At 43.1% G+C, this 22140-nt stretch overlaps 2 protein-coding genes across 3 annotated transcripts; both read left to right on the plus strand.

The window, feature by feature from the left end:
- The first annotated feature begins 1007 nt into the window (after positions 1-1007).
- Positions 1008-18235, plus strand: LOC135522161 (transcription intermediary factor 1-alpha-like). 2 transcript variants are annotated; one of them, XM_064948172.1, is made up of 15 exons: positions 1008-1257; positions 1364-1553; positions 9693-9808; positions 9940-10075; positions 10440-10560; positions 10798-10914; positions 13397-13511; positions 13631-13777; positions 14641-14752; positions 15044-16614; positions 16751-16950; positions 17083-17185; positions 17323-17391; positions 17564-17698; positions 17836-18235. In XM_064948172.1, exons 2-15 carry the CDS (start codon positions 1364-1366, stop codon positions 18121-18123), a joined length of 3420 nt encoding a protein of 1139 aa, XP_064804244.1. In that variant the 5' UTR covers positions 1008-1257; the 3' UTR covers positions 18124-18235. The 2 variants fall into 2 exon arrangements, with proteins under 2 accessions (XP_064804244.1, XP_064804245.1); XM_064948173.1 differs by having other exon boundaries at positions 1008-1194.
- A 765-nt stretch (positions 18236-19000) lies between these two features.
- Positions 19001-22041, plus strand: LOC135522163 (ras-related and estrogen-regulated growth inhibitor-like protein). The gene is made up of 4 exons (XM_064948175.1): positions 19001-19131; positions 19750-19803; positions 19900-19976; positions 20085-22041. Exons 1-4 carry the CDS (start codon positions 19029-19031, stop codon positions 20409-20411), a joined length of 561 nt encoding a protein of 186 aa, XP_064804247.1. The 5' UTR covers positions 19001-19028; the 3' UTR covers positions 20412-22041.
- Positions 22042-22140: the final 99 nt, after the last annotated feature.

The following is a 22140-nucleotide window of genomic DNA, read 5'->3' on the forward strand; positions in this document are numbered from 1 at the left end:
ACCTGGTTGTTATGTGTCTGCCACAGAGAGGGTTAATAAAGTTGTAGGCCTATTGGATGGTCAAATGAAAGGTTTACATTATAGTCTTCTATTTCATCTGCAATTACCCAAAATTATTATTTCAATTTCATTGTTATGTCAGTTCTTATGGATAATAGCATGCTATTTATGTTTTCAGTATTTACATTTTTGTCACGCATATTAAAACCATGTCAAATGCAAAAATGACTAGAAATGAAACATAGTATGTGTGTTATGTTCATGATAATTGTATAACTTGTTGAATAAAACTTTACATTTTGTTACCTGTTTTGTGTTATTCATGCTTTTTTTCTATCATAAGTATAGGCTAGGCCAATATCATGGAAGCTACCAACTCTAGAATACACAACACTATACAGTCTACTCCTTTATGTAGGTCTGACTCCACCTACTGACTCTGGATCTGATAATATGTCATTCCTAGAGCTAATGTCAGAATTAGAGGTAGAGTAATCTGATCAGTGGTTATGCGGCAACGACTCGCTCAAAGTAACCGAACCAGAGAGTTTCTAAACCCAGAGGTGCAACATTGTGAGACTTCCGGGAAGGCTTGCTAAACAGATCAGGCCAAGCAGACCAGGCCTGGACTTTGGGTTTGAGAAGTCAATGGGCCGTGCTCGATAGGATCAAAACTGTAATGTATCGTGGCTAAATGGACTGATCTAAAAATAATAAAGAGTAGTTATTTATGATGGAAGGTGATTTGTAGATCAGTCAGTCGGCGGTCGCCTGCAGTCTGCTGCAACTTTGAACAAGTCCAATGAGAAGTAAAACATTCTTCCTTAGTTGTTCATTTCCTCTAAAGGAACACCTAAATTGGAGCCAATGTCTTAAGTTATTTAACAATTTCTAACTCCAACCTCGTGAAGGGGACAAACTGTCACATTTTCGTCAAAAACGAATTTATGTGGAAGCAGTGCCTTTGACGGCCTACACATGCGCAGTTCGGCGCAAGACCAATGTTTACGTGATTCTGCGCATGAGTTTAGCTAGCCAACGTCGCCATGGACCTCGCCTAATGCAACCGTCGTGATCGGGAGAGGGCAGTTTGCCGAGCTGGACTATCTTTGACCAAACTTCTTCCGTTACGATGTTTTTTTTAGTCTGAAAGAATATCCGGAGTAACCTGCCCTGGTTTAGAACCTGCGCAAGGTAAATACAAAAACAGTTTAACGGTTTTTATTCTCATTTGCGTGCGAACAATCATCAATAGAGGTAAGTATCGCCTTAAATATACATACATTATGATTATGAATAGTAATGCATGTCTCGTTTTTCTCTCATTAAAAGCTATTTTATCCCGAATGACTCTTCCACACAGATGAACCATGGAGGGCAAAGCGGCGGTGACTTTCCGTTTGGGCCGAACGTAGTAAAAGAATCGGGAACCTATGGAAATTGTGTCCTCTGTGGGTTAACTTTAAACCACGAGCGATATCCCCAACTTCTTCCCTGTTTGCACTCTATATGTCAAGCATGCCTGCCCCCAGACAATCCAGGGTTGCAGAAAGGTATGAAGCACTTTTGTTGAACACATCGGTTTGGTGAATTTACTGTATCGAGCCCTTGGAATAAGGACTGTTATGACATTTTGGTCAACAATGAGTTATTCACATAGCTAGTTAGTTGTTCTTGACTGTAGTTTGTGTCCTTCACAGCTCTTTAGATGGTCTTCACATGTGAGACCTCAGGTTATTGGAAAAAGTCAATTTATGACAGAAAAAAATAAATATATAGGAAGTTTTATTTGCACAAACAGCTTTGCTTTGAACTTGGTTTTATAAGGTTCTATTTGCAATTCAATCACACAATGCTGGGTAAAGTGATTTCGTGAAAGAGGAAAACGCAACAAAACAGTTCTGAGATCTGGGACTCTCCATATTTAAAACTATACATTTTGATAAAACTAATAGTTCCATGTCCTTGATTATTCCTATCATGGGTTCTGACACTCTTTTGCAATTATTTTGATTTGTTTCACCACTTTTGTAGCATAATGACTGGCCACAACATCAAATCAAATTTTATTTGTCACATATACACATGGTTAGCAGATGTTAATGCGAGTGTAGCGAAATGCTTGTGCTTCTAGTTCCGACAATGCAGTAATAACCAACAAGTAATCTAACTAACAATTCCTAAACTACTGTCTTATACACAGTGTAAGGGGATAAAGAATATGTACATAAGGATATATGAATGAGTGATGGTACAGAGCAGCATAGGCAAGATACAGAAGATGGTATCGAGTACAGTATATACATATGAGATGAGTATGTAAACAAAGTGGCATAGTTAAAGTGGCTAGTGATACTTGTATTACATAAGGATGCAGTCGATGATATAGAGTACAGTATATACGTATGCATATGAGATGAATAATGTAGGGTAAGTAACACTATATAAGGTAGCATTGTTTAAAGTGGCTAGTGTTATATTTACATCATTTCCCATCAATTCCCATTATTAAAGTGGCTGGAGTTGAGTCAGTGTCAGTGTGTTGGCAGCAGCCACTCAATGTTAGTGGTGGCTGTTTAACAGTCTGATGGCCTTGAGATAGAAGCTGTTTTTCAGTCTCTCGGTCCCAGCTTTGATGCACCTGTACTGACCTCGCCTTCTGGATGATAGCGGGGTGAACAGGCAGTGGCTCGGGTGGTTGATGTCCTTGATGATCTTTATGGCCTTCCTGTAACATCGGGTGGTGTAGGTGTCCTGGAGGGCAGGTAGTTTGCCCCCGGTGATGCGTTGTGCAGACCTCACTACCCTCTGGAGAGCCTTACGGTTGAGGGCGGAGCAGTTGCCGTACCAGGCGGTGATACAGCCCGCCAGGATGCTCTCGATTGTGCATCTGTAGAAGTTTGTGAGTGCTTTTGGTGACCAGCCGAATTTCTTCAGCCTCCTGAGGTTGAAGAGGCGCTGCTGCGCCTTCTTCACAATGCTGTCTGTATGAGTGGACCAATTCAGTTTGTCTGTGATGTGTATGCCAAGGAACTTAAAACTTGCTACTCTCTCCACTACTGTTCCATCGATGTGGATAGGGGGGTGTTCCCTCTGCTGTTTCCTGAAGTCCACAATCATCTCCTTAGTTTTGTTGACGTTGAGTGTGAGGTTATTTTCCTGACACCACACTCCGAGGGCCCTCACCTCCTCTCTGTAGGCCGTCTCGTCGTTGTTGGTAATCAAGCCTACCACTGTTGTGTCGCCCGCAAACTTGATGATTGAGTTGAAAGCGTGCGTGGCCACGCAGTCGTGGGTGAACAGGGAGTACAGGAGAGGGCTCAGAACGCACCCTTGTGGGGCCCCAGTGTTGAGGATCAGCGGGGAGGAGATGTTGTTACCTACCCTCACCACCTGGGGGCGGCCCGTCAGGAAGTCCAGTACCCAGTTGCACAGGGCAGGGTCGAGACCCAGGGTCTCGAGCTTGATGACGAGCTTGGAGGGTACTATGGTGTTGAATGCCGAGCTGTAGTCGATGAACAGCATTCTCACATAGGTATTCCTCTTGTCCAGATGGGTTAGGGCAGTGTGCAGTGTGGTTGAGATTGCATCGTCTGTGGACCTATTTGAGCGGTAAGCAAATTGGAGTGGGTCTAGGGTGTCAGGTAGGGTGGAGGTGATATGGTCCTTGACTAGTCTCTCAAAGCACTTCATGATGACGGAAGTAAGTGCTACGGGCGGTAGTCGTTTAGCTCAGTTACCTTAGCTTTCTTGGGAACAGGAACAATGGTGGCCTTCTTGAAGCATGTGGGAACAGCAGACTGGTATAGGGATTGATTGAATATGTCTGTAAACACACCAGCCAGCTGGTCTGCGCATGCTCTGAGGGCGCGGCTGGGGATGCCGTCTGGGCCTGCAGCCTTGCGAGGGTTAACACGTTTAAATGTTTTACTCACCTCGGCTGCAGTGAAGGAGAGACCGCATGTTTCCGTTGCAGACCGTGTCAGTGGCACTGTATTGTCCTCAAAGCGGGCAAAAAAGTTATTTAGTCTGCCTGGGAGCAAGACATCCTGGTCCGTGACTGGGCTGGATTTCTTCCTGTAGTCCGTTGAATTGGGATTCTACTTTGTCTCTGTACTGAAGCTTAGCTTGTTTGATAGCCTTACGGAGGGAATAGCTGCATTGTTTGTATTCAGTCATGTTACCAGACACCAGTGTTGAGGATCAGCGGGGAGGAGATGTTGTTACCTACCCTCACCACCTGGGGGCGGCCCGTCAGGAAGTCCAGTACCCAGTTGCACAGGGCAGGGTCGAGACCCAGGGTCTCGAGCTTGATGACGAGCTTGGAGGGTACTATGGTGTTGAATGCCGAGCTGTAGTCGATGAACAGCATTCTCACATAGGTATTCCTCTTGTCCAGATGGGTTAGGGCAGTGTGCAGTGTGGTTGAGATTGCATCGTCTGTGGACCTATTTGAGCGGTAAGCAAATTGGAGTGGGTCTAGGGTGTCAGGTAGGGTGGAGGTGATATGGTCCTTGACTAGTCTCTCAAAGCACTTCATGATGACGGAAGTAAGTGCTACGGGGCGGTAGTCGTTTAGCTCAGTTACCTTAGCTTTCTTGGGAACAGGAACAATGGTGGCCTTCTTGAAGCATGTGGGAACAGCAGACTGGTATAGGGATTGATTGAATATGTCTGTAAACACACCAGCCAGCTGGTCTGCGCATGCTCTGAGGGCGCGGCTGGGGATGCCGTCTGGGCCTGCAGCCTTGCGAGGGTTAACACGTTTAAATGTTTTACTCACCTCGGCTGCAGTGAAGGAGAGACCGCATGTTTCCGTTGCAGACCGTGTCAGTGGCACTGTATTGTCCTCAAAGCGGGCAAAAAGTTATTTAGTCTGCCTGGGAGCAAGACATCCTGGTCCGTGACTGGGCTGGATTTCTTCCTGTAGTCCGTTGAATTGGGATTCTACTTTGTCTCTGTACTGAAGCTTAGCTTGTTTGATAGCCTTACGGAGGGAATAGCTGCATTGTTTGTATTCAGTCATGTTACCAGACACCAGTGTTGAGGATCAGCGGGGAGGAGATGTTGTTACCTACCCTCACCACCTGGGGGCGGCCCGTCAGGAAGTCCAGTACCCAGTTGCACAGGGCAGGGTCGAGACCCAGGGTCTCGAGCTTGATGACGAGCTTGGAGGGTACTATGGTGTTGAATGCCGAGCTGTAGTCGATGAACAGCATTCTCACATAGGTATTCCTCTTGTCCAGATGGGTTAGGGCAGTGTGCAGTGTGGTTGAGATTGCATCGTCTGTGGACCTATTTGAGCGGTAAGCAAATTGGAGTGGGTCTAGGGTGTCAGGTAGGGTGGAGGTGATATGGTCCTTGACTAGTCTCTCAAAGCACTTCATGATGACGGAAGTGAGTGCTACGGGCGGTAGTCGTTTAGCTCAGTTACCTTAGCTTTCTTGGGAACAGGAACAATGGTGGCCTTCTTGAAGCATGTGGGAACAGCAGACTGGTATAGGGATTGATTGAATATGTCTGTAAACACACCAGCCAGCTGGTCTGCGCATGCTCTGAGGGCGCGGCTGGGGATGCCGTCTGGGCCTGCAGCCTTGCGAGGGTTAACACGTTTAAATGTTTTACTCACCTCGGCTGCAGTGAAGGAGAGACCGCATGTTTCCGTTGCAGACCGTGTCAGTGGCACTGTATTGTCCTCAAAGCGGGCAAAAAAGTTATTTAGTCTGCCTGGGAGCAAGACATCCTGGTCCGTGACTGGGCTGGATTTCTTCCTGTAGTCCGTTGAATTGGGATTCTACTTTGTCTCTGTACTGAAGCTTAGCTTGTTTGATAGCCTTACGGAGGGAATAGCTGCATTGTTTGTATTCAGTCATGTTACCAGACACCTTGCCCTGATTGAAAGCAGTGGTTCGCGCTTTCAGTTTCACGCGAATGCTGCCATCAATCCAAGGTTTCTGGTTAGGGAATGTTTTAATCGTTGCTATGGGAATGACATCTTCAACGCACGTTCTAATGAACTCGCACACCGAATCAGCGTATTCGTCAATGTTGTTATTTGACGCAATACAAAACATGTCCCAGTCCACGTGATGGAAGTAGTCTTGGAGTGTGGAGTCAGCTTGGTCGGACCAGCGTTGGACAGCATGGGAGCTTCTTTTTTTAGCTTTTGTCTGTAGGCAGGTATCAGCAAAATGGAGTCGTGGTCAGCTTTTCCGAAAGGAGGGCGGGGCAGGGCCTTATATGCGTCGCGGAATTAGAGTAACAGTGATCCAAGGTTTTTCCGCCCCTGGTTGCGCAATCGATATGCTGATAAAATTTAGGGAGTCTTGTTTTCAGATTAGCCTTGTTAAAATCCCCAACAACATTGAGTGCAGCCTCCGGATAAATGGTTTCCAGTTTGCAAAGAGTTAAATAAAGTTCGTTCAGAGCCATCGATGTGTCTGCTTGGGGGGGGATATATACGGCTGTGATTATAATCGAAGAGAATTCTCTTGGTAGATAATGCAGTCTACATTTGATTGTGAGGAATTCTAAATCGGGTGAATAGAAGGATTTGAGTTCCTGTATGTTTCTTTCATCGCACCATGCCTCGTTAGCCATAAGGCATACACCCCCACCCCTCTTCTTACCAGAAAGTCGGCGCGATGCGTGGAGAAACCCGTTGGCTGCACCGCTTCGGATAGCGTCTCTCCAGTGAGCCATGTTTCCGTGAAGCACAGAACATTACAGTCTCTGATGTCCCTCTGGAATGCTACCCTTACTCGGATTTCATCAACCTTGTTGTCAAGAGACTGGACATTGGCAAGAAGAATGCTTGGAAGTGGGGCACGATGTGCCCGTCTCCGTAGTCTGACCAGAAGACCGCCACGTTTCCCTCTTTTTCGGAGTCGTTTTTTTGGGTCGCTGCATGCGATCCATTCCGTTGTCCTGTTTGTAAGGCAGAACACAGGATCCGCGTCGCGAAAAACATATTCCTGGTCGTACTGATGGTGAGTTGACGCTGATCTTATATACAGTAGTTCTTCTCGACTGTATGTAATGAAACCTAAGATGACCTGGGGTACTAATGTAAGAAATAACACGTAAAAAAAAAAAAAACTGCATAGTTTCCTAGGAACGCGAAGCGAGGCGGCCATCTCTGTCGGCGCCGGAAGTGTATGATGTGTAAGCAAACTACTTCTGCTCTTTATGGCAATAATAAGTAAATACAGGTACCTTGGATTATCCCTTAAATCCCCGTTGGTGAGGCATCCCTGTTTTTATCTTGTTCTATATAGATATTGAAAGAATATTTCACTGAAAATACAAACTTACCAGATTGCATGGATAATTGCATGGTAAGTAGTTTGCTTGCACTGGGCATCAAAGACCAGAACAATATACCAGTTTACTCATCCAGAGCTAAGCTTTAGCCATGTTGCTAGTTATCCATGGTGTATTTGACATTTTAGTGAACTATTGCTTTAACAAATATATTTGTATTTATTTATTTATTTTATTTTTTATTTCACCTTTATTTAACCAGGTAGGCTAGTTGAGAACAAGTTCTCATTTGCAACTGCGACCTGGCCAAGATAAAGCATAGCAGTGTGAACAGACAACACAGAGTTACACATGGAGTAAACAATTAACAAGTCAATAACACAGGAGAAAAAAAGAGTCTATATACATTGTGTGCAAAAGGCATGAGGAGGTAGCGAATAATTACAATTTTGCAGATTAACACTGGAGTGATAAATGATAAGATGGTCATGTACAGGTAGAGATATTGGTGTGCAAAAAAAGCAGAAAAGTAAATAAATGGTGATTGACAGAGTCGAAAGCCTTGGCAAGGTCTATGAAGACGGCTGCACAGTACTGTCTTTTATCAATGGCGGTTATGATATCGTTTCGTACCTTGAGCGTGGCTGAGGTGCACCCGTGACCGGCTCGGAAGCCAGATTGCACAGCGGAGAAGGTACGGTGGGATTCGAGATGGTCAGTGACCTGTTTGTTGACTTGACTTTTGAATACCTTAGATAGGCAGGGCAGGATGGATATAGGTCTGTAACAGTTTGGGTCCAGGGTGTCTCCCCCTTTGAAGAGGGGGATGACTGCGGCAGATTTCCAATCCTTGGGGATCTCAGACGGTATGAAAGAGAGGTTGAACAGGCTGGTAATAGGGGTTGCGAAATGGCGGCGGATAGTTTCAGAAATAGAGGGTCCAGATTGTCAAGCCCAGCTGATTTGTACGGGTCCAGGATTTGCAGGTCTTTCAGAACATCTGCTATCTGGAGTTGGGGAAGGGAGAACTTGGAGAGGCTTGGGCGAGTAGCTGCGGGGGGGGGGAATGCTTGTTGAAGTTTTCGATAATCATGGATTTATCGGTGGTGACCATGTTACCTATCCTCAGTGCAGTGGGCAGCTGGTAGGAGGTGCTCTTGTTCTCCATGGACTTCACAGTGTCCCAGAACTTTTTGGAGTTCGAGCTACAAGATGCAAGTTTCTGCCTGAAGAAGCTGGCCTTTGCTTTCCTGACTGCATGTATTGGTTCCTGACTTCCCTGAACAGTTGCATATCGCGGGGACTATTCGATGCTATTGCAGTCCGCCACAGGATGTTTTTGTGCTGGTCGAGGGCAATCCGGTCTGGAGTGAACCAAGGGCTATATCTGTTCTTAGTTCTGCATTTTTTGAACGGAGCATGCTTATCTAAAATGGTGAGGAAGTTCCTTTTAAAGAATGACCAGGCATCCTCAACTGACGGGATGAGGTCAATGTCCATCCAGGATACCCGGGCCAGGTCGATTAGAAAGGCCTGCTCATAGAAGTGTTTTAGGGAGCGATGAGGGGTGGTCGTTTGACTGTGGATCCGTAGCGGATACAGGCAATGAGGCAGTGATCGCTGAGATCCTGGTTGAAGACAGCGGAGGTGTATTTGGAGGGCCAGTTGGTCAGTATGACGTCTATGAGGGTGCCCTTGTTTACAGATTTAGTGTTGTACCTGGTGGGTTCCTTGATGATTTGTGTGAGATTGAGGGCATCTAGCTTAGATTGTAGGACTGCCGGGGTGTTAAGCGTATCCCAGTTTAGGTCACCTAACAGAACAAACTCTGAAGCTAGATGGGGGGCAATCAATTCACAAATGGTGTCCAGGGCACAGCTGGGAGCTGATGGGGGTTGGTAGCAGGCGGCAACAGTGAAAGAGACTTATTTCTGGAGAGAGTCATTTTTAAAATTAGTATTTCGAACTGTTTGGGTATGGACCTAGAAAGTATGACATTACTTTGCAGGCTATCGCTGCAGTAGACTGCAACTCCTCCCCCTTTGGCAGTTCTATCTTGACGGAAAATGTTATAGTTGGGTATGGTGAACATGAATGAATGTATTTATGTGGTTTGAAGGATGGAGGGGATACTCTTTATTTAACAATTACATGGCTTTTCTTTTGAAATTAAATTAATCTTATAATTCAGTGCCAGATAGAACCGTTTTACTCAACCCACATCCAACATATGAGAATGCTCAATATCTCATAAGACTTTTGGCAGATAGAACCTTATAATTCCAAGGTCACAGTATCATTATTTGGGGGAGAGGCCTAAGACTATTCAGAGAAACCCACAAGACAATCACACAGTGTTTTAGACAGGAAACACTGAGAAGGGAAACGTTACAACATTACAACAATAGTCTTTCTCTCTCTCTCTCCAGATCTCTCTATCTCTCCAGCATGTCCGTCCTGTGACCTGCCATTTAATATTCTGGAAGTCAAAGATAATCTCTTTATTAAGAACTCTTCCAACAAACTCTGGACTGGTAATGTCCAGGTGAGACACTTTAGGGGTTAATATGAATAACTCTATAATATTAACTCAGTCAATGATAGTGCTGTTCCCATAGCCTGTGAATGCCTTTACAAATTCTGTGTATTCCATCATCATCACGTCTGTGACTGCAGTGTACCTGTTGTGAGGGGTTCGTGGCGAGTGGCTGGTGTGTGGAGTGTGGAGAGGCGCTGTGTTCGGAGTGTGTATCTGCACACAGGAGAGTGAAGGTGACAAAGGACCACACTATCCGGCTCCAACCCCCAACAGGTCTGTCCTAGAAAATCATCATCCAGAATTATATACCCTCAATACCATGGTATTGAGCATTATGGCTATTTTTATTCAGAGACTTCTACTCATGTAGAATTTGATTAAATTATCCACAGACATATCTTATCTGCTTAAAGATTTTTACAAACATCATACCATCTTATGCAAACACTTTGTAATATTCAAGTTATATTTTATTATCTGGTCACTACACGCACACAAAAGACCTGGGCCTCCCAAACATTGACTTAGAGGTCCGACTGAGCCAGACACAGTAATCAAACACTTGTTGATAATACCAGGACATTGAAATAGCATGTTCATATACTAGAATGTATCATATTTTTGTATTCCCCTGCAGGAGTCTCTGCCCCCACAGTGTTTTGTCCCACACACAAACATGAGCCAATCAAGCTCTTCTGTTTGACCTGTGATCAGCTGACCTGTCGAGACTGCCAACTAATGGATCACAGGAACCACAGGTAAGTTTCCTGGCATATTGTAAATACAGTCACAGTATCATGGAATGTGAGGTGGGACCTAGTTCAAATACTGTAGAAGAAGCATCCTTACCGACCTTGAAGTAATCGCTAAAACACAATTCGATAGGTAAAAAATAAGTCACATGATTACTTCGAGAGATGGATTCTTTAAGCATTTCAACAGGGCTGAAGTCTCTTCTCCTGTTCTCCTGAGCCTCCCCTTCCATTCCCATGCAGTTTCCAGTTCCTCCATGAGGCGATGGTCAGCCAGAAAGAGCAGCTTCAGTCCCTGGTGCAGAGAGTGAGGCAGCAGAGATTTGCAGTGAAGCAGAGCCTTCTGGACATGGATGGCAGGTAATAACTGGTCAATTACACAGGAATGAAATTATAATATTGGTAGCCATGCTGGTTATTAAGTGTGCCTTGATTTCATGAATTCAAGTGTGCCTTGAATTATTTGCTTATTTGAGCTGTTCTTGACATAATTTGGTAAAAGACCTTCTGTATACCGCCCCTACCGTGTCACAACATAACTGATTGGCTCAAACACATTAATAAGGAAATACATTCTTTATTAACAAGGCACACCTTTTAATTGAAATGCATTCCAGGTGACTACCTCTTGAAGCTGGTTCAGAGAATGTTAAGAGTGTGCAAAGCTGTTGTCGTGTCTTTACTATGATTATATTATATGACATGCTATTTTATCAAATTACCTAACTTTTTTAATTGATTACGTGATTGAATTAAACCATGCAACAATTAAAAGACAACTAACTAATCAAGTCACAGAAATACATGAAAACAAACAGTAGATATTATACATTGGGTTTGTCGTGGAAATTCTCTATTTAGCAAATCATGAGAGCAAACCACACACAGTCAGAGTTAGTTATCACAAAGTCCATCTTTAATTATATGAGCTCTATCACAACTCTGTGACTCTCAGATCAATTCAGTGTCTATCAATGAATTCTCTGAGAGTCCCTTACACATTTCAACTGAGAACCTTTATAGCAAAGACACACACAGGATAAGACAGCATCGGCATAATTCATCGTTCAGCTTTGTCTCCTTTCTCAAACTCAGAACCATAAACCAATCCTTCATATCAACAGGCATATATCAAATCCATCCTGTCTTGACAAGATCACAGAGACACACTGACTGGCACACAGACATTGTGGAGCCAAGAGATACACGCTTGACCTCTCCCCTCTCTCCGGCCCAAACAACTTAGTCTTGACATAGAACAGATACTGCAACCCCTCCACAGTATTATACAAAGTTAACATTCTGATGAGAAGTAACTTACAAACATATGATGAATATAAAACATCTTACCTATGTTACCAACCAATTCTGATTATTCCCCAATAGGTTGTTAACAACGATACAAAGAAAAGGGCCCTAGAGGGCAAAGCCAATATGACGGCTTGGTCGACAAAAGATAGGGGTGTGCAGTTCAAGAGCGGGAAACTCATAGAGGATTACTACACTCATAGAAATTGCTAATACTTTACATGAACGACCGCTCATTCCAAAATAAATTGCAATTCATATTTACGCCCGTATGTCGTTGTTGTCTTCTCTGTTGGAATCCTCGATCGTCCTGTAGGGTTCATCAGAGTCTCTGGGTTAACTTTCATTGAGGTCACAGTCTTTCGTGGTTGTAGGTGGTTAGAATGGATACTTCAGAGTACCATTCAGAAATGTTCTTATAGAATAGATCCTTCGGGGGGTGTATGTATTCTCGTCCTAGGTTTACGTAATTTCTAGCTGCATACTAGTAATTTGTGTCTAAAATTTGCTCTTATTCTGTAGGGATCGATAGTCTGAGTTTAACCATTTCCAGCCATGTAACCGATGCTCCACGTGGTATAGTCTTGTCCTTTGATAGAGTTGTAGTTTAAACCACTTCACACAACAGCGTCACCCGGCATGTTTTGGTCTTAGAAATTCAACCATTTGCAACCTTGGCTTACACCGGGGTTTGCATGGTCTGGTGTGAATTTCATCAGGAGTGGGTTTTATGTGTTTCAGTAGAAAGGGGCGGTCCATGACCCTGACATAATGTCTATGCTCACGTGGGTGTGGCCACTGACTAGTTAATCTCTATATGAAAATCCATACTCTCATTTAGAAGGTTAACATTACATTTAATCTTTTCACAAATAGTTTCATGTTTAATCACATACGTTTCACAATATTTAGATGTAAACCTGACAGCTAGGAAATGTACACTTTAAGAGAGATAGTTGCTGTCCTTCATGAGATCAAATTAAACACACTCGTCATAACTGTACCTTAAGTGTCCACGGACCCTTCCCACATTCTCAAAAGTAGAGATATTGTTTAATTCTCCCATTTTGGGGATTTAGGAGTTTGGCTAAGTGAAGTCCTTTGTTCTCTCTCTGTGCTCTCCCTCTCTTTCTGCATGACCAGGGGGAGAGCGTCTCGGCCAGGAATTTATGACCTGAGATAACAAATCCTGGGTTTAGGAGCGAGAGTGAGGGTGGGGGGCACGTTCTACACCCAGAAAGGGCCACGTCATGACACTGTTCTCAAGGCAAAGGGTGGCTACTTTGAAGAATCTCAAATATCAAATATATTTTGATTTGTTTAACACTTTCTTTGGTTACTACGTGATTCCATATGTGTTATTTCATAGTTTTGATGTCTTCACTATTATTCTACAGTGTATAAAATAGTACAAATAAAGAAACCTTTGAATGAGTATGTGTGTCCAAACTTTTGACTGGTACTGCATATATCAAAAGGGATGCAAAAGCCATTAATTTCATGGAAAGACCCACATGTTCTCTCCCACTCGCAGATTGCTAGACATAACACAACTCAAGTCAAAGCTGAGGGAGAGCCTGAAGAGAATGCTTCTTGCCACTGTTCAACTCTTGAAATCGAGAGCCATGTCGCTCTACAGCAACATAGAGGTATTTCAGCTATACAAGACTAACACAATGCATGAAAGCTAAAGAAGGCGTGTGTGTGCATACGTGTATGTGATTTTACTCAGTTTGAGTCGATAAAATGCTTGCTCATGTCTACCTAGACGATGTGTAATGCCGAGGTGGCAGGGATCGAGACGAGACGGAGTGCGCTAAACAGACTGGGGCAGAGGCAGGACTATGTTGCTGACTTTGCTGAGAAAGCCCTGAATGTGGAGGACTTCTTTGCCCTGCTCTCCTGCAAAGGGCAGGTAGGAACCCACTTGTTCTGCCTGTACAAAGCTGCTCACACATTTCTTTGTTTTTCTTTTGGATTATATGAGTGCCTTCTCCCCCAACTCCCCCAAAGACACTTCATTCTGAATTGAGTTGCCAATTTCTCTTTGAATTGAACTTGGATTGGCCACACCCCACATGAAGCAGAATTTGAATTGAACTTGGATTGGCCACACCCCACATGAAGCAGAATTTGAATTGAATTCGAATGAAAGGACGTAGAATTGAATTCTATAAAATTCAGTGAAATTCAAAATGGCTATTTTTCCAACCATTCACCATAGAAATGTTTATTTTGACATAATGTATTGTTACCAATATCACGTAGCATAAGGTTGAACATTTTCATTTTTAAAACTCATTCTCCTAAAACCATTTAAAATTATTACTGTGGTCTGGAAATATTCTAAAATCATGTTGTGGGTTTTCTATAATAATTCATCATTCCCTTAATGTTTTTAAATATCAGAATACATTTCCCAGAATGCATTAGGTCAAACACTGCAGTATGGAAGGGAATAATCTAACATCTCATGACAAATATTTGAAATGGTATGTGTGTATTATTTGCATCAATAAGTGGCATATCCTTCTTGATAAAATATTTGTCAAATGAATGATACTTTCATGTTTTATGTCTTAGTTCAATTGGTTTGAATGAAATGTTACTTACTTCAATTCAAATGTTGCTTTCTGTGTGGTGTGGCAAATTCAATCGTATTGTTCGAAATTGAATGAGATTCAGAAATTCCAAATTGACCCCAATTTTCCATCACAAACATTACCACATCAACACACATGCATAACCCTATGGACACATGCTCCTCTCACTCCACAGATTGGGTCCCAGTTACAGCATCTCTTGACTCAGAGTACTGAGCCCCCGGGGACCATGCTTAAGTTGCAGCTGGTGATTACTGATGACTTCAAGAAACAAATAGCTTCCTTTGGTAAATCAAGATACTCAATCTCATATTCATGTAGGCTTTGCTGGCTTGGATCTTAACAAAATCCTTAGATTAAATCAGGAAAAAAATGTTTTAGCATTGATTACCACATAACGATGTGGTAGTCCAGTATTGCCCATTTCAGTGTTGTTAAAATAACATGCCAAAATCGACCCATGGAATTTTTTCAATTGGAATGGGGCCACAGGACGCAAGCTTGAGACTGTTTGGTCGTGACCATCGCATTTATATCATCGCTCCTACAATAGTATTATTTTTCTTCCTTTTTTCCAGGTAAACTTTTGGGTGATATTGTTCCCTTTGCCCAATCACATGTTAGTCAAGACAACCCCCTGGAAAACCAAGAAAGACCCAATGCTCCCTCTGGCCAGACCTCTTCCAGTGTTCCTAACATGTCCATCCATTCTGTTCCCCCTCCACATAACCCTGTCTTCCAGCCCCCACGCCCCTCTTACACTGCCCCATCCAACCCCCACAGTCAGCCCTCAACTTCCCAGCCCTCCACCTCCCGTGCGCCTCCTCCTTATCGCTCCCTGCCTGTCCACACCCCTTCAAACCTTCCATTGAGCCATCCTGTGACACCCCAGCCCTGCCCATCTACACTAGCACCATCTCACCCCTCCCTGAATATACATAATTCACCATTCTGTCTTCCATCAAACCCTGCCCAGCCATCACTTGTCCCTGCACTTCATGTCCAATCAGCGTTGGTCCCCACCAACCATGCCCAGCTATCCCCTGTTCAGCCTCCAACCTCCCCGTCTCTCCAACCACTGATCGAGGCCACACCTAGACTTTATGGTATGTTCAAGGCAACTCCTCCCCCTGGACGATCTCGGAGAGGTAAGGATGGAAAGTCCTGGACGTTCCACTCATACTCACCTGTAGAGATCTGCCTCCCACCTTCTGGCTCCTCCTCTCCTGCAGCCGTAGCTCAGCATCAGAATAGGAACTTTCCAGAATCGCAGCTACTGTGGATCCTCCATCAGCCTCCCTCTGTAAACCCCATCCCTGTCCTCCCGGTTAAAGCACTAGCAGACTCCCCCTGTGATAGAAGCCTGCCTCCTACTGGTCTGGCAGACCCTGACCTAAACTCTCAGGCCAGGGAGAACGAGCCTACTTCTACTGTCACTGAATTGGAAACTGACACAGAGGCAGACAGTGCTATGGAGTTGGAGGTCCCGTCAGCCTGGGCTGATAGAAAGGCAGCTGCCTGCTCGGACAGTACTTCTTCAGATCTGCCTTTCACAGGGACTTTGTCTACTGAGAGGACCTCTAATCATCTCTCTCACAGTGTCTTAACCCACACCCACCACCCCAAAGAAGAAACTGACATGGACCCTAACAGTAAACCCTATTCTGTGGGTAGGACCCGTACTGCCCCCCACAACAATAAAAAGATGGCTTATGACCAACAACATGAGGACGCTAAGGCTATCAGGTCACTTCATCGGCATGTGAATAACTGGAGAACTGAGCTGCCAACACGCATTAGAGTGCTACTGGAGGGCCCCTCTCCAAGCCCCAACAGGACAGGTTTGGTGGAGGGCCCCTCTCTAAACCCCACCAGGACAGGTTTGGTGGAGGGCCCCTCTCCAAACCCCACCAGGACAGGTTTGGTGGTGGCCACTGAAATGCCAACCAGGCAACCCAATAACACCGAGCCACCGAGCTTGACCAATGGCAACAATGTTAACAACTCAAGGTACTGGCAACCAAGGGTCTTGATGTTTCAGCTACCCATCTCCACCCCCACTCCTGGAGGCGCTCTTCCTCAGTTCCTGCTCGTCCAAGGGGCCAGCAAAGATGAGATTATTCTGCAAGAGATTGCAGAAGATCACCAGGTAAGCACGTAGCTGCACTACATGTTTTGTTTCTGATTTAAAGTGTCAGTTAAGGTTAGTGATAAAGCACTTTACATTGTCCTTTTTAGCTTAGTAAGATAGTGATGATGATCTATCCCCTCCGCTGTTGTTGCAGTCCCATGGCGATGACATCACACCACCAGAGTCAGACAACCTCCTCTGGACTAAGGCCCTGTCTTCCCCAGAGAGTCCCCCACTGCTCCAGTATGTGACCTGTGCGGCCTGCCACACTGTTGGCGGTTCGCTATTCTGTGTGGAGTGTGGGAGGGGCTACCACCAAGATTGTCATATCCCACCCATTGGTCCTTCCTTCTGGTAATCTCCCTAAAGAATTACAGTACTAGTTTCTGTGTAAAGTTCCAGTTTGGTGGAGTTGATATGGAGGGAATATGCTAGTCTGAGTTCCTTGTGTTAAAGCTATGTGCTGTCTGTTTCCCTCTCTGGTAGGGAGGAGTGGAAGTGTTCACTTTGTCAGGACCTGGCCGACACCACAGACCCCTACAGTGATGACAGGCACAGGACTATGTGCCTCAGCCTAGCAGACCAGAGGGTACGATTCACCCCGTTGTAGATTTGAAATTGGATCCTCCTGCTGAGTTGGATAACATTTTTAAATTGAACTTTTGGACCTGTAACTTCTTAGATTCAATGCTGGCATTAACCATATCTTATTTTCTTTGCTAACAGAAATGTGAGCATCTCCTACTCTTTCTAAGGTGTGAGAATGACAGAAACATCCTTTGCAGCATGGCTGAGGTGTGTATGAAAATATATTAAAAACAAGTTGTTTTATTTTTCTGATTAGTCTGTCCTGACCAAAATGGCATATTGTAACTCAATGGCATTAGTGATATTTGTAAATAATCTTATCTTTTACTATTATTTAGCACATTTTAAAATGAGAGCTCTCATACTTTTATCTCTTCAGCCCCCCTCAGATTCAATATGTCTTGACTCCATACATGGAAGGCTGTTACAACATCGATCACCCCCTTACCGTACCCCCTCCGAATTTGTCTCTGACGTCTGGGTCCTTTTCGACACCATGTTGATGAACTCAAAGGTTGTCACATATTTTAAAATGTAATTTATATAGTAAAAATGTCATTAACGAAAGCATTTTCTAAACTTAACTGAGAATTTACAGACAAAAATACCAGACAAATTACATTGAATGTGCATTTTTTTATTATCTCAAAGGACCAGGAGTTGGTTGTCACGCTACGGGGCAGCTTTCAGAGGAAGTTAGGTGAAGTGTTTGGGACAGCTCTCCACCCCTCCCTCCTCAGGCACCCCAACAGCAGCTGGTCTGAGACTGGGGAACCTGAGGAACCAACAGCTGCAGAGTCTCTGAAGAGGATGAGGGAGTTGCTGAACATGACCAATATGACCAAAGTGCCAAAAGCTAAGAAACATCACTCCCAGGTCAGAGTTGAAACAGATGAAAATGAAACTAATGTGAAAAAAATTAAAAAAGATGCAGACTGAATAATGGCCATTGATGTGGAGTTTCAGAAATGCTTTGTTAGTCAATTATATACAACTGACATTGTACTTTGTTTCATTAAATTAAAAACAAAAGGGATTGTGTGTGTGACTTTGTTTTTGCACATTTGTACCAACTATGCAATACGGTAGCCTTTTGTAATGTGCGCTAGTATATCAAATATTCTATGTATGCCTGTGTTTCAAACGTGCTAAAGTTGGCCTAGATGAAAGGTGCACTGAATGAGCATAAGGCTGCCAAAGATTCAACCAATGTTCTTGGCGATGCTGATACAACGCCACCAGATGGCGCCTGAGTAAAAGCACATTGATCAGGGGTGAACAACTTCTGACTGTCCTCTAGGGCTGCATTCCTGGCTGTTTTTGATTTTCTCCTAACTGATAAATTAGTACACACCCTGGGGAATCAGGGATATTAACTGTCAATGGTGTGTGCAATGCACACATTTGCCTTCCCAGTGTTAAGGCAGTTTAAATCAAAATGTTTATAAAATGATTTGATTAGTGATTCACATTTCTCTGATATGTTCATATTTTCAGTAGTTTTGTGTAGAGGGGATTTACCAATTGATCAAAGAAAAATGTTGAATGTAAGATTTTAACCAACCTGAAACAGTTAATTTAATTATCACAAGAAGACGAGCCATCATGATCACATAACTGTATGAGCTCTATTATCAACTCACACGTAGGCAATACAGTCAGCCTTATCAATGAATCAGAGTTGTGACCCAGCCCACTTAATTAAACAGGCTATCTTCTCATTGGTTCATAAATGGCTCCACCTATCCTCCAGCTCTTGCAAACTATATATTCCTAGTCACTGTACAGTACCTTATATAAAACAGGGTAACGAACAGAGCATTTTGAAGCATAATCCAGTCCAAATGGTTGTCCAAGTCAAACCCTGCTCACACCACTGCAGCAAGACAATTGAGGGAACTCAGCAAATAGTGGAAGCTAATATCTTATTACATTTCGGGAAATCAGGTAGGAATGTGTTGTCTTTGTGTTTAATATGCACCTTGCAATGTTCCCAGAGAGAGGTGTTGTCAACAGTTAACGAGTTATATGCTCTGCAGTCCTTCACTCAAAGGGAATTCAAGTGTCTGACATCTGACAATACTGTTTATCTGACGGAAGGTCTACCAATTTCTTTTATTTAATATTTTATTTAACTAGGTAGGCAAGTTGAGAACAAGTTCTCATTTACAACTGCGACCTGGCCAACACAGAGTTACACATGGAATAAACAAGCCAATAACACAATAAACAAGTCAATGACACAGTAGAAAAAAGAAAGTCCATATACAAAAGGCATGAGGAGGTAGGCAATAAATAGGCCATAGGAGCGAATAATTACAATTTAGCAGATTAACATTGGAGTGATACATGAGCAGATGATGATGTGCAAGTAGAGATACTGGTGTGCAAAAGAGCAGAAAAGTAAATAAAAACAGTATGGGATGAGGTAGGTAGAGTGGGTGGGCTATTTACAATTGCATATTGTAAGGGAATTTATTTTCATTGACGATGTACACTCGAAGTTTGTACGTGCCATTAAAATACATGTAGATTAAACTGTACATAACTTTTTGTCTTTTCCAGCGCTCACCGTCCGATTTATTACCAGAAGATTTATAGGCGAGTCCGGTGAAATAGGTAAGCTTGCCAAATGAGTACATACATGTTGTGCGTAATGCTGACCATTTAATACATTATGATGTTTTTGATTTAATTCATATGTTTCTCCGTCAGAATCAATTTACAGTCATATTGACACAATTGACGGGAAGGAAATATCCTTCAACATATTGGACTCGCTCTACCCACAGGTAAACACTCTTGGACTACCCAAATGTCGCCATTCATCATTACGCATTTGCCAATTTGTCATCGAACCATAGTGACAACTCATACGTCAAGTTTGTATGTGTTTTTAGGACAGTGCAATAACTGAGTCGATAAGCGAGAAACAGCTTCAATTGGCAGACGGCGTGATACTGGTATACAGCATCTGCGACCGCTCCAGCTTTGAGGAAGTGCGCCAACAAGTGCAGCGCATCCGCCACGCCAGTAGGAAGATGTCTGCAACAGCTCCCATCATCATTGTTGGGAACGAACGCGATTTGCAGCACCGACGGACAGTCTCAAGTGGGGAGGGCCGAATCCTTGCTATCTCGGAAGAATGCGTATTTTTCGAGATATCCGCAGCTGAAACATACCACGGTGTTTTGCTGGTGTTCCATGGACTGATAGATCTTATCTGAGAGTCGAGAGCTCTGCGGAAAGGTGCTGCGGGTATTAAAAGTATAGTGAGAAGCATGTCAGCTGTATTCGGGAAGAAACGTGCAGAGTAATCTACCACAGGATAGGCTACATTATGCGCAATGATATTTAGATAGTCAGAACATGTAGGTAGCTACTCCGTTGGCAATTGAGAAAAATGGTCTATGGCAGATTGTAGTGCAACAGCAGATGCTGAGAGGGAACTTAATTGGGAGGTTTTCAGAAAGGAGAAATTGGTTATCTTGTAGAGTTACACTAAAGATTGAATTGCAGATGGAAGCAGTCATTCAATAATTTATTCTACTTTTTGAAGTTGAAAAGTAGGCTTACAGTACTGTTGATAAACTGTATGAGAAATCATGTGCACTTCCATCCTTCACTCAATATGTATTCAATATGAAGCATGAACAGGAATCTGAAGTAGCTGACATCTGACAATACTGTTGATCTGATGGAAGTCCTACCCATTGCCAATTGTTAGGGAGTTTCTGTTCAGTGACAATGTACATTCAGTTTGTAAAATGTTGAAGGCTTGATGTGTGTATAATCAGCAATGCAAAACAAAACAATTACATTTCAGTATTATACTTTATCTGACAACAAACAACTTTAAAATTAGTAATGTAACTATGTTACACGTTCTAGCAGACTTGATACTTATTTGTGCTGTGCACACGTTTGTTTGAGAATTGTAAATAAATGAATATATGAATATGAGAGAGAATTCAGTAGACTGCACACGTCAAACATTTGATTTATGACCCTATGTCCTGATGACGTGTGCATGCCCATATTTGGGTATCCGGTCAGAACTTCCCGCCAGGATGTCATCACGTGCTCCAGGGAGTGTCAATGTAGGGGCATACTGCCAGGACATCCTGTTCCTGTTCTCACACCCTAGAGTGAGTGTTAATTTATGCATATAGTGCATCTATTCCTTTGAAGCTGTCACGCTTTAGTTGGTGTTTATTTAACAAGATAGTGCATCTGTATATGTTAAAGCATGTGTCGGCATTTGATCTATGTTTTTGATCTATGTTTATTGACTTTTAAAAAAGACCACCGTAACATGTCAGAGTAGAGATGCTACAAAATCTGTTAGTTCGTATATATTTTCAAAAGCCCATCTGGATGTGAACTACATTGTGCCTGGAAAACCTACGGAGCTGGGGCTTGTGTGGGATATCCTACGAGCAAGAGAGCCTGTCTTGACGACAGGGTGGAATTGGAAACGGCAGGATGTATAAACCTATAACCCAGGCCCTTTATCTGCAAGAAAGGAATAGTAAAATTGTTTAATTAATTGTAACATGTTTTAAAAGGTCTGTACTAAATATTTTGAATTAAATAAATGGTTTTAAAATTGTACCTCACCCTATAATGAATGGGAATTGATCGTTTTCTCTCTCGTGGAGAAAGGCTTTTCTGGGAAAATGGGTCTGTGGTTTTAAAACAATGTATTATTTTATACGAATACAGTCTTTTCTGTATTCAAATATTTGGAAAAAGTTATATGTTGTAATGTTCACCTTTATGCAATGCAATGCATGAAACATGAATGGGTTATTCTGGGAAAGTACATGTATGAGCTGAGTACTGTAGATGGGAAAATGGCACTTTATTTCACTCTTCATAACCTCAATACATTTCATCGCAGCAATCCAAATGTTATTTATTTCTTGAATACAACCAATATTATGTTGATGCATA

Source organism: Oncorhynchus masou, chromosome 30, assembly GCF_036934945.1.
Source record: "Oncorhynchus masou masou isolate Uvic2021 chromosome 30, UVic_Omas_1.1, whole genome shotgun sequence".
NCBI classification, from domain to species: domain Eukaryota; kingdom Metazoa; phylum Chordata; class Actinopteri; order Salmoniformes; family Salmonidae; genus Oncorhynchus; species Oncorhynchus masou.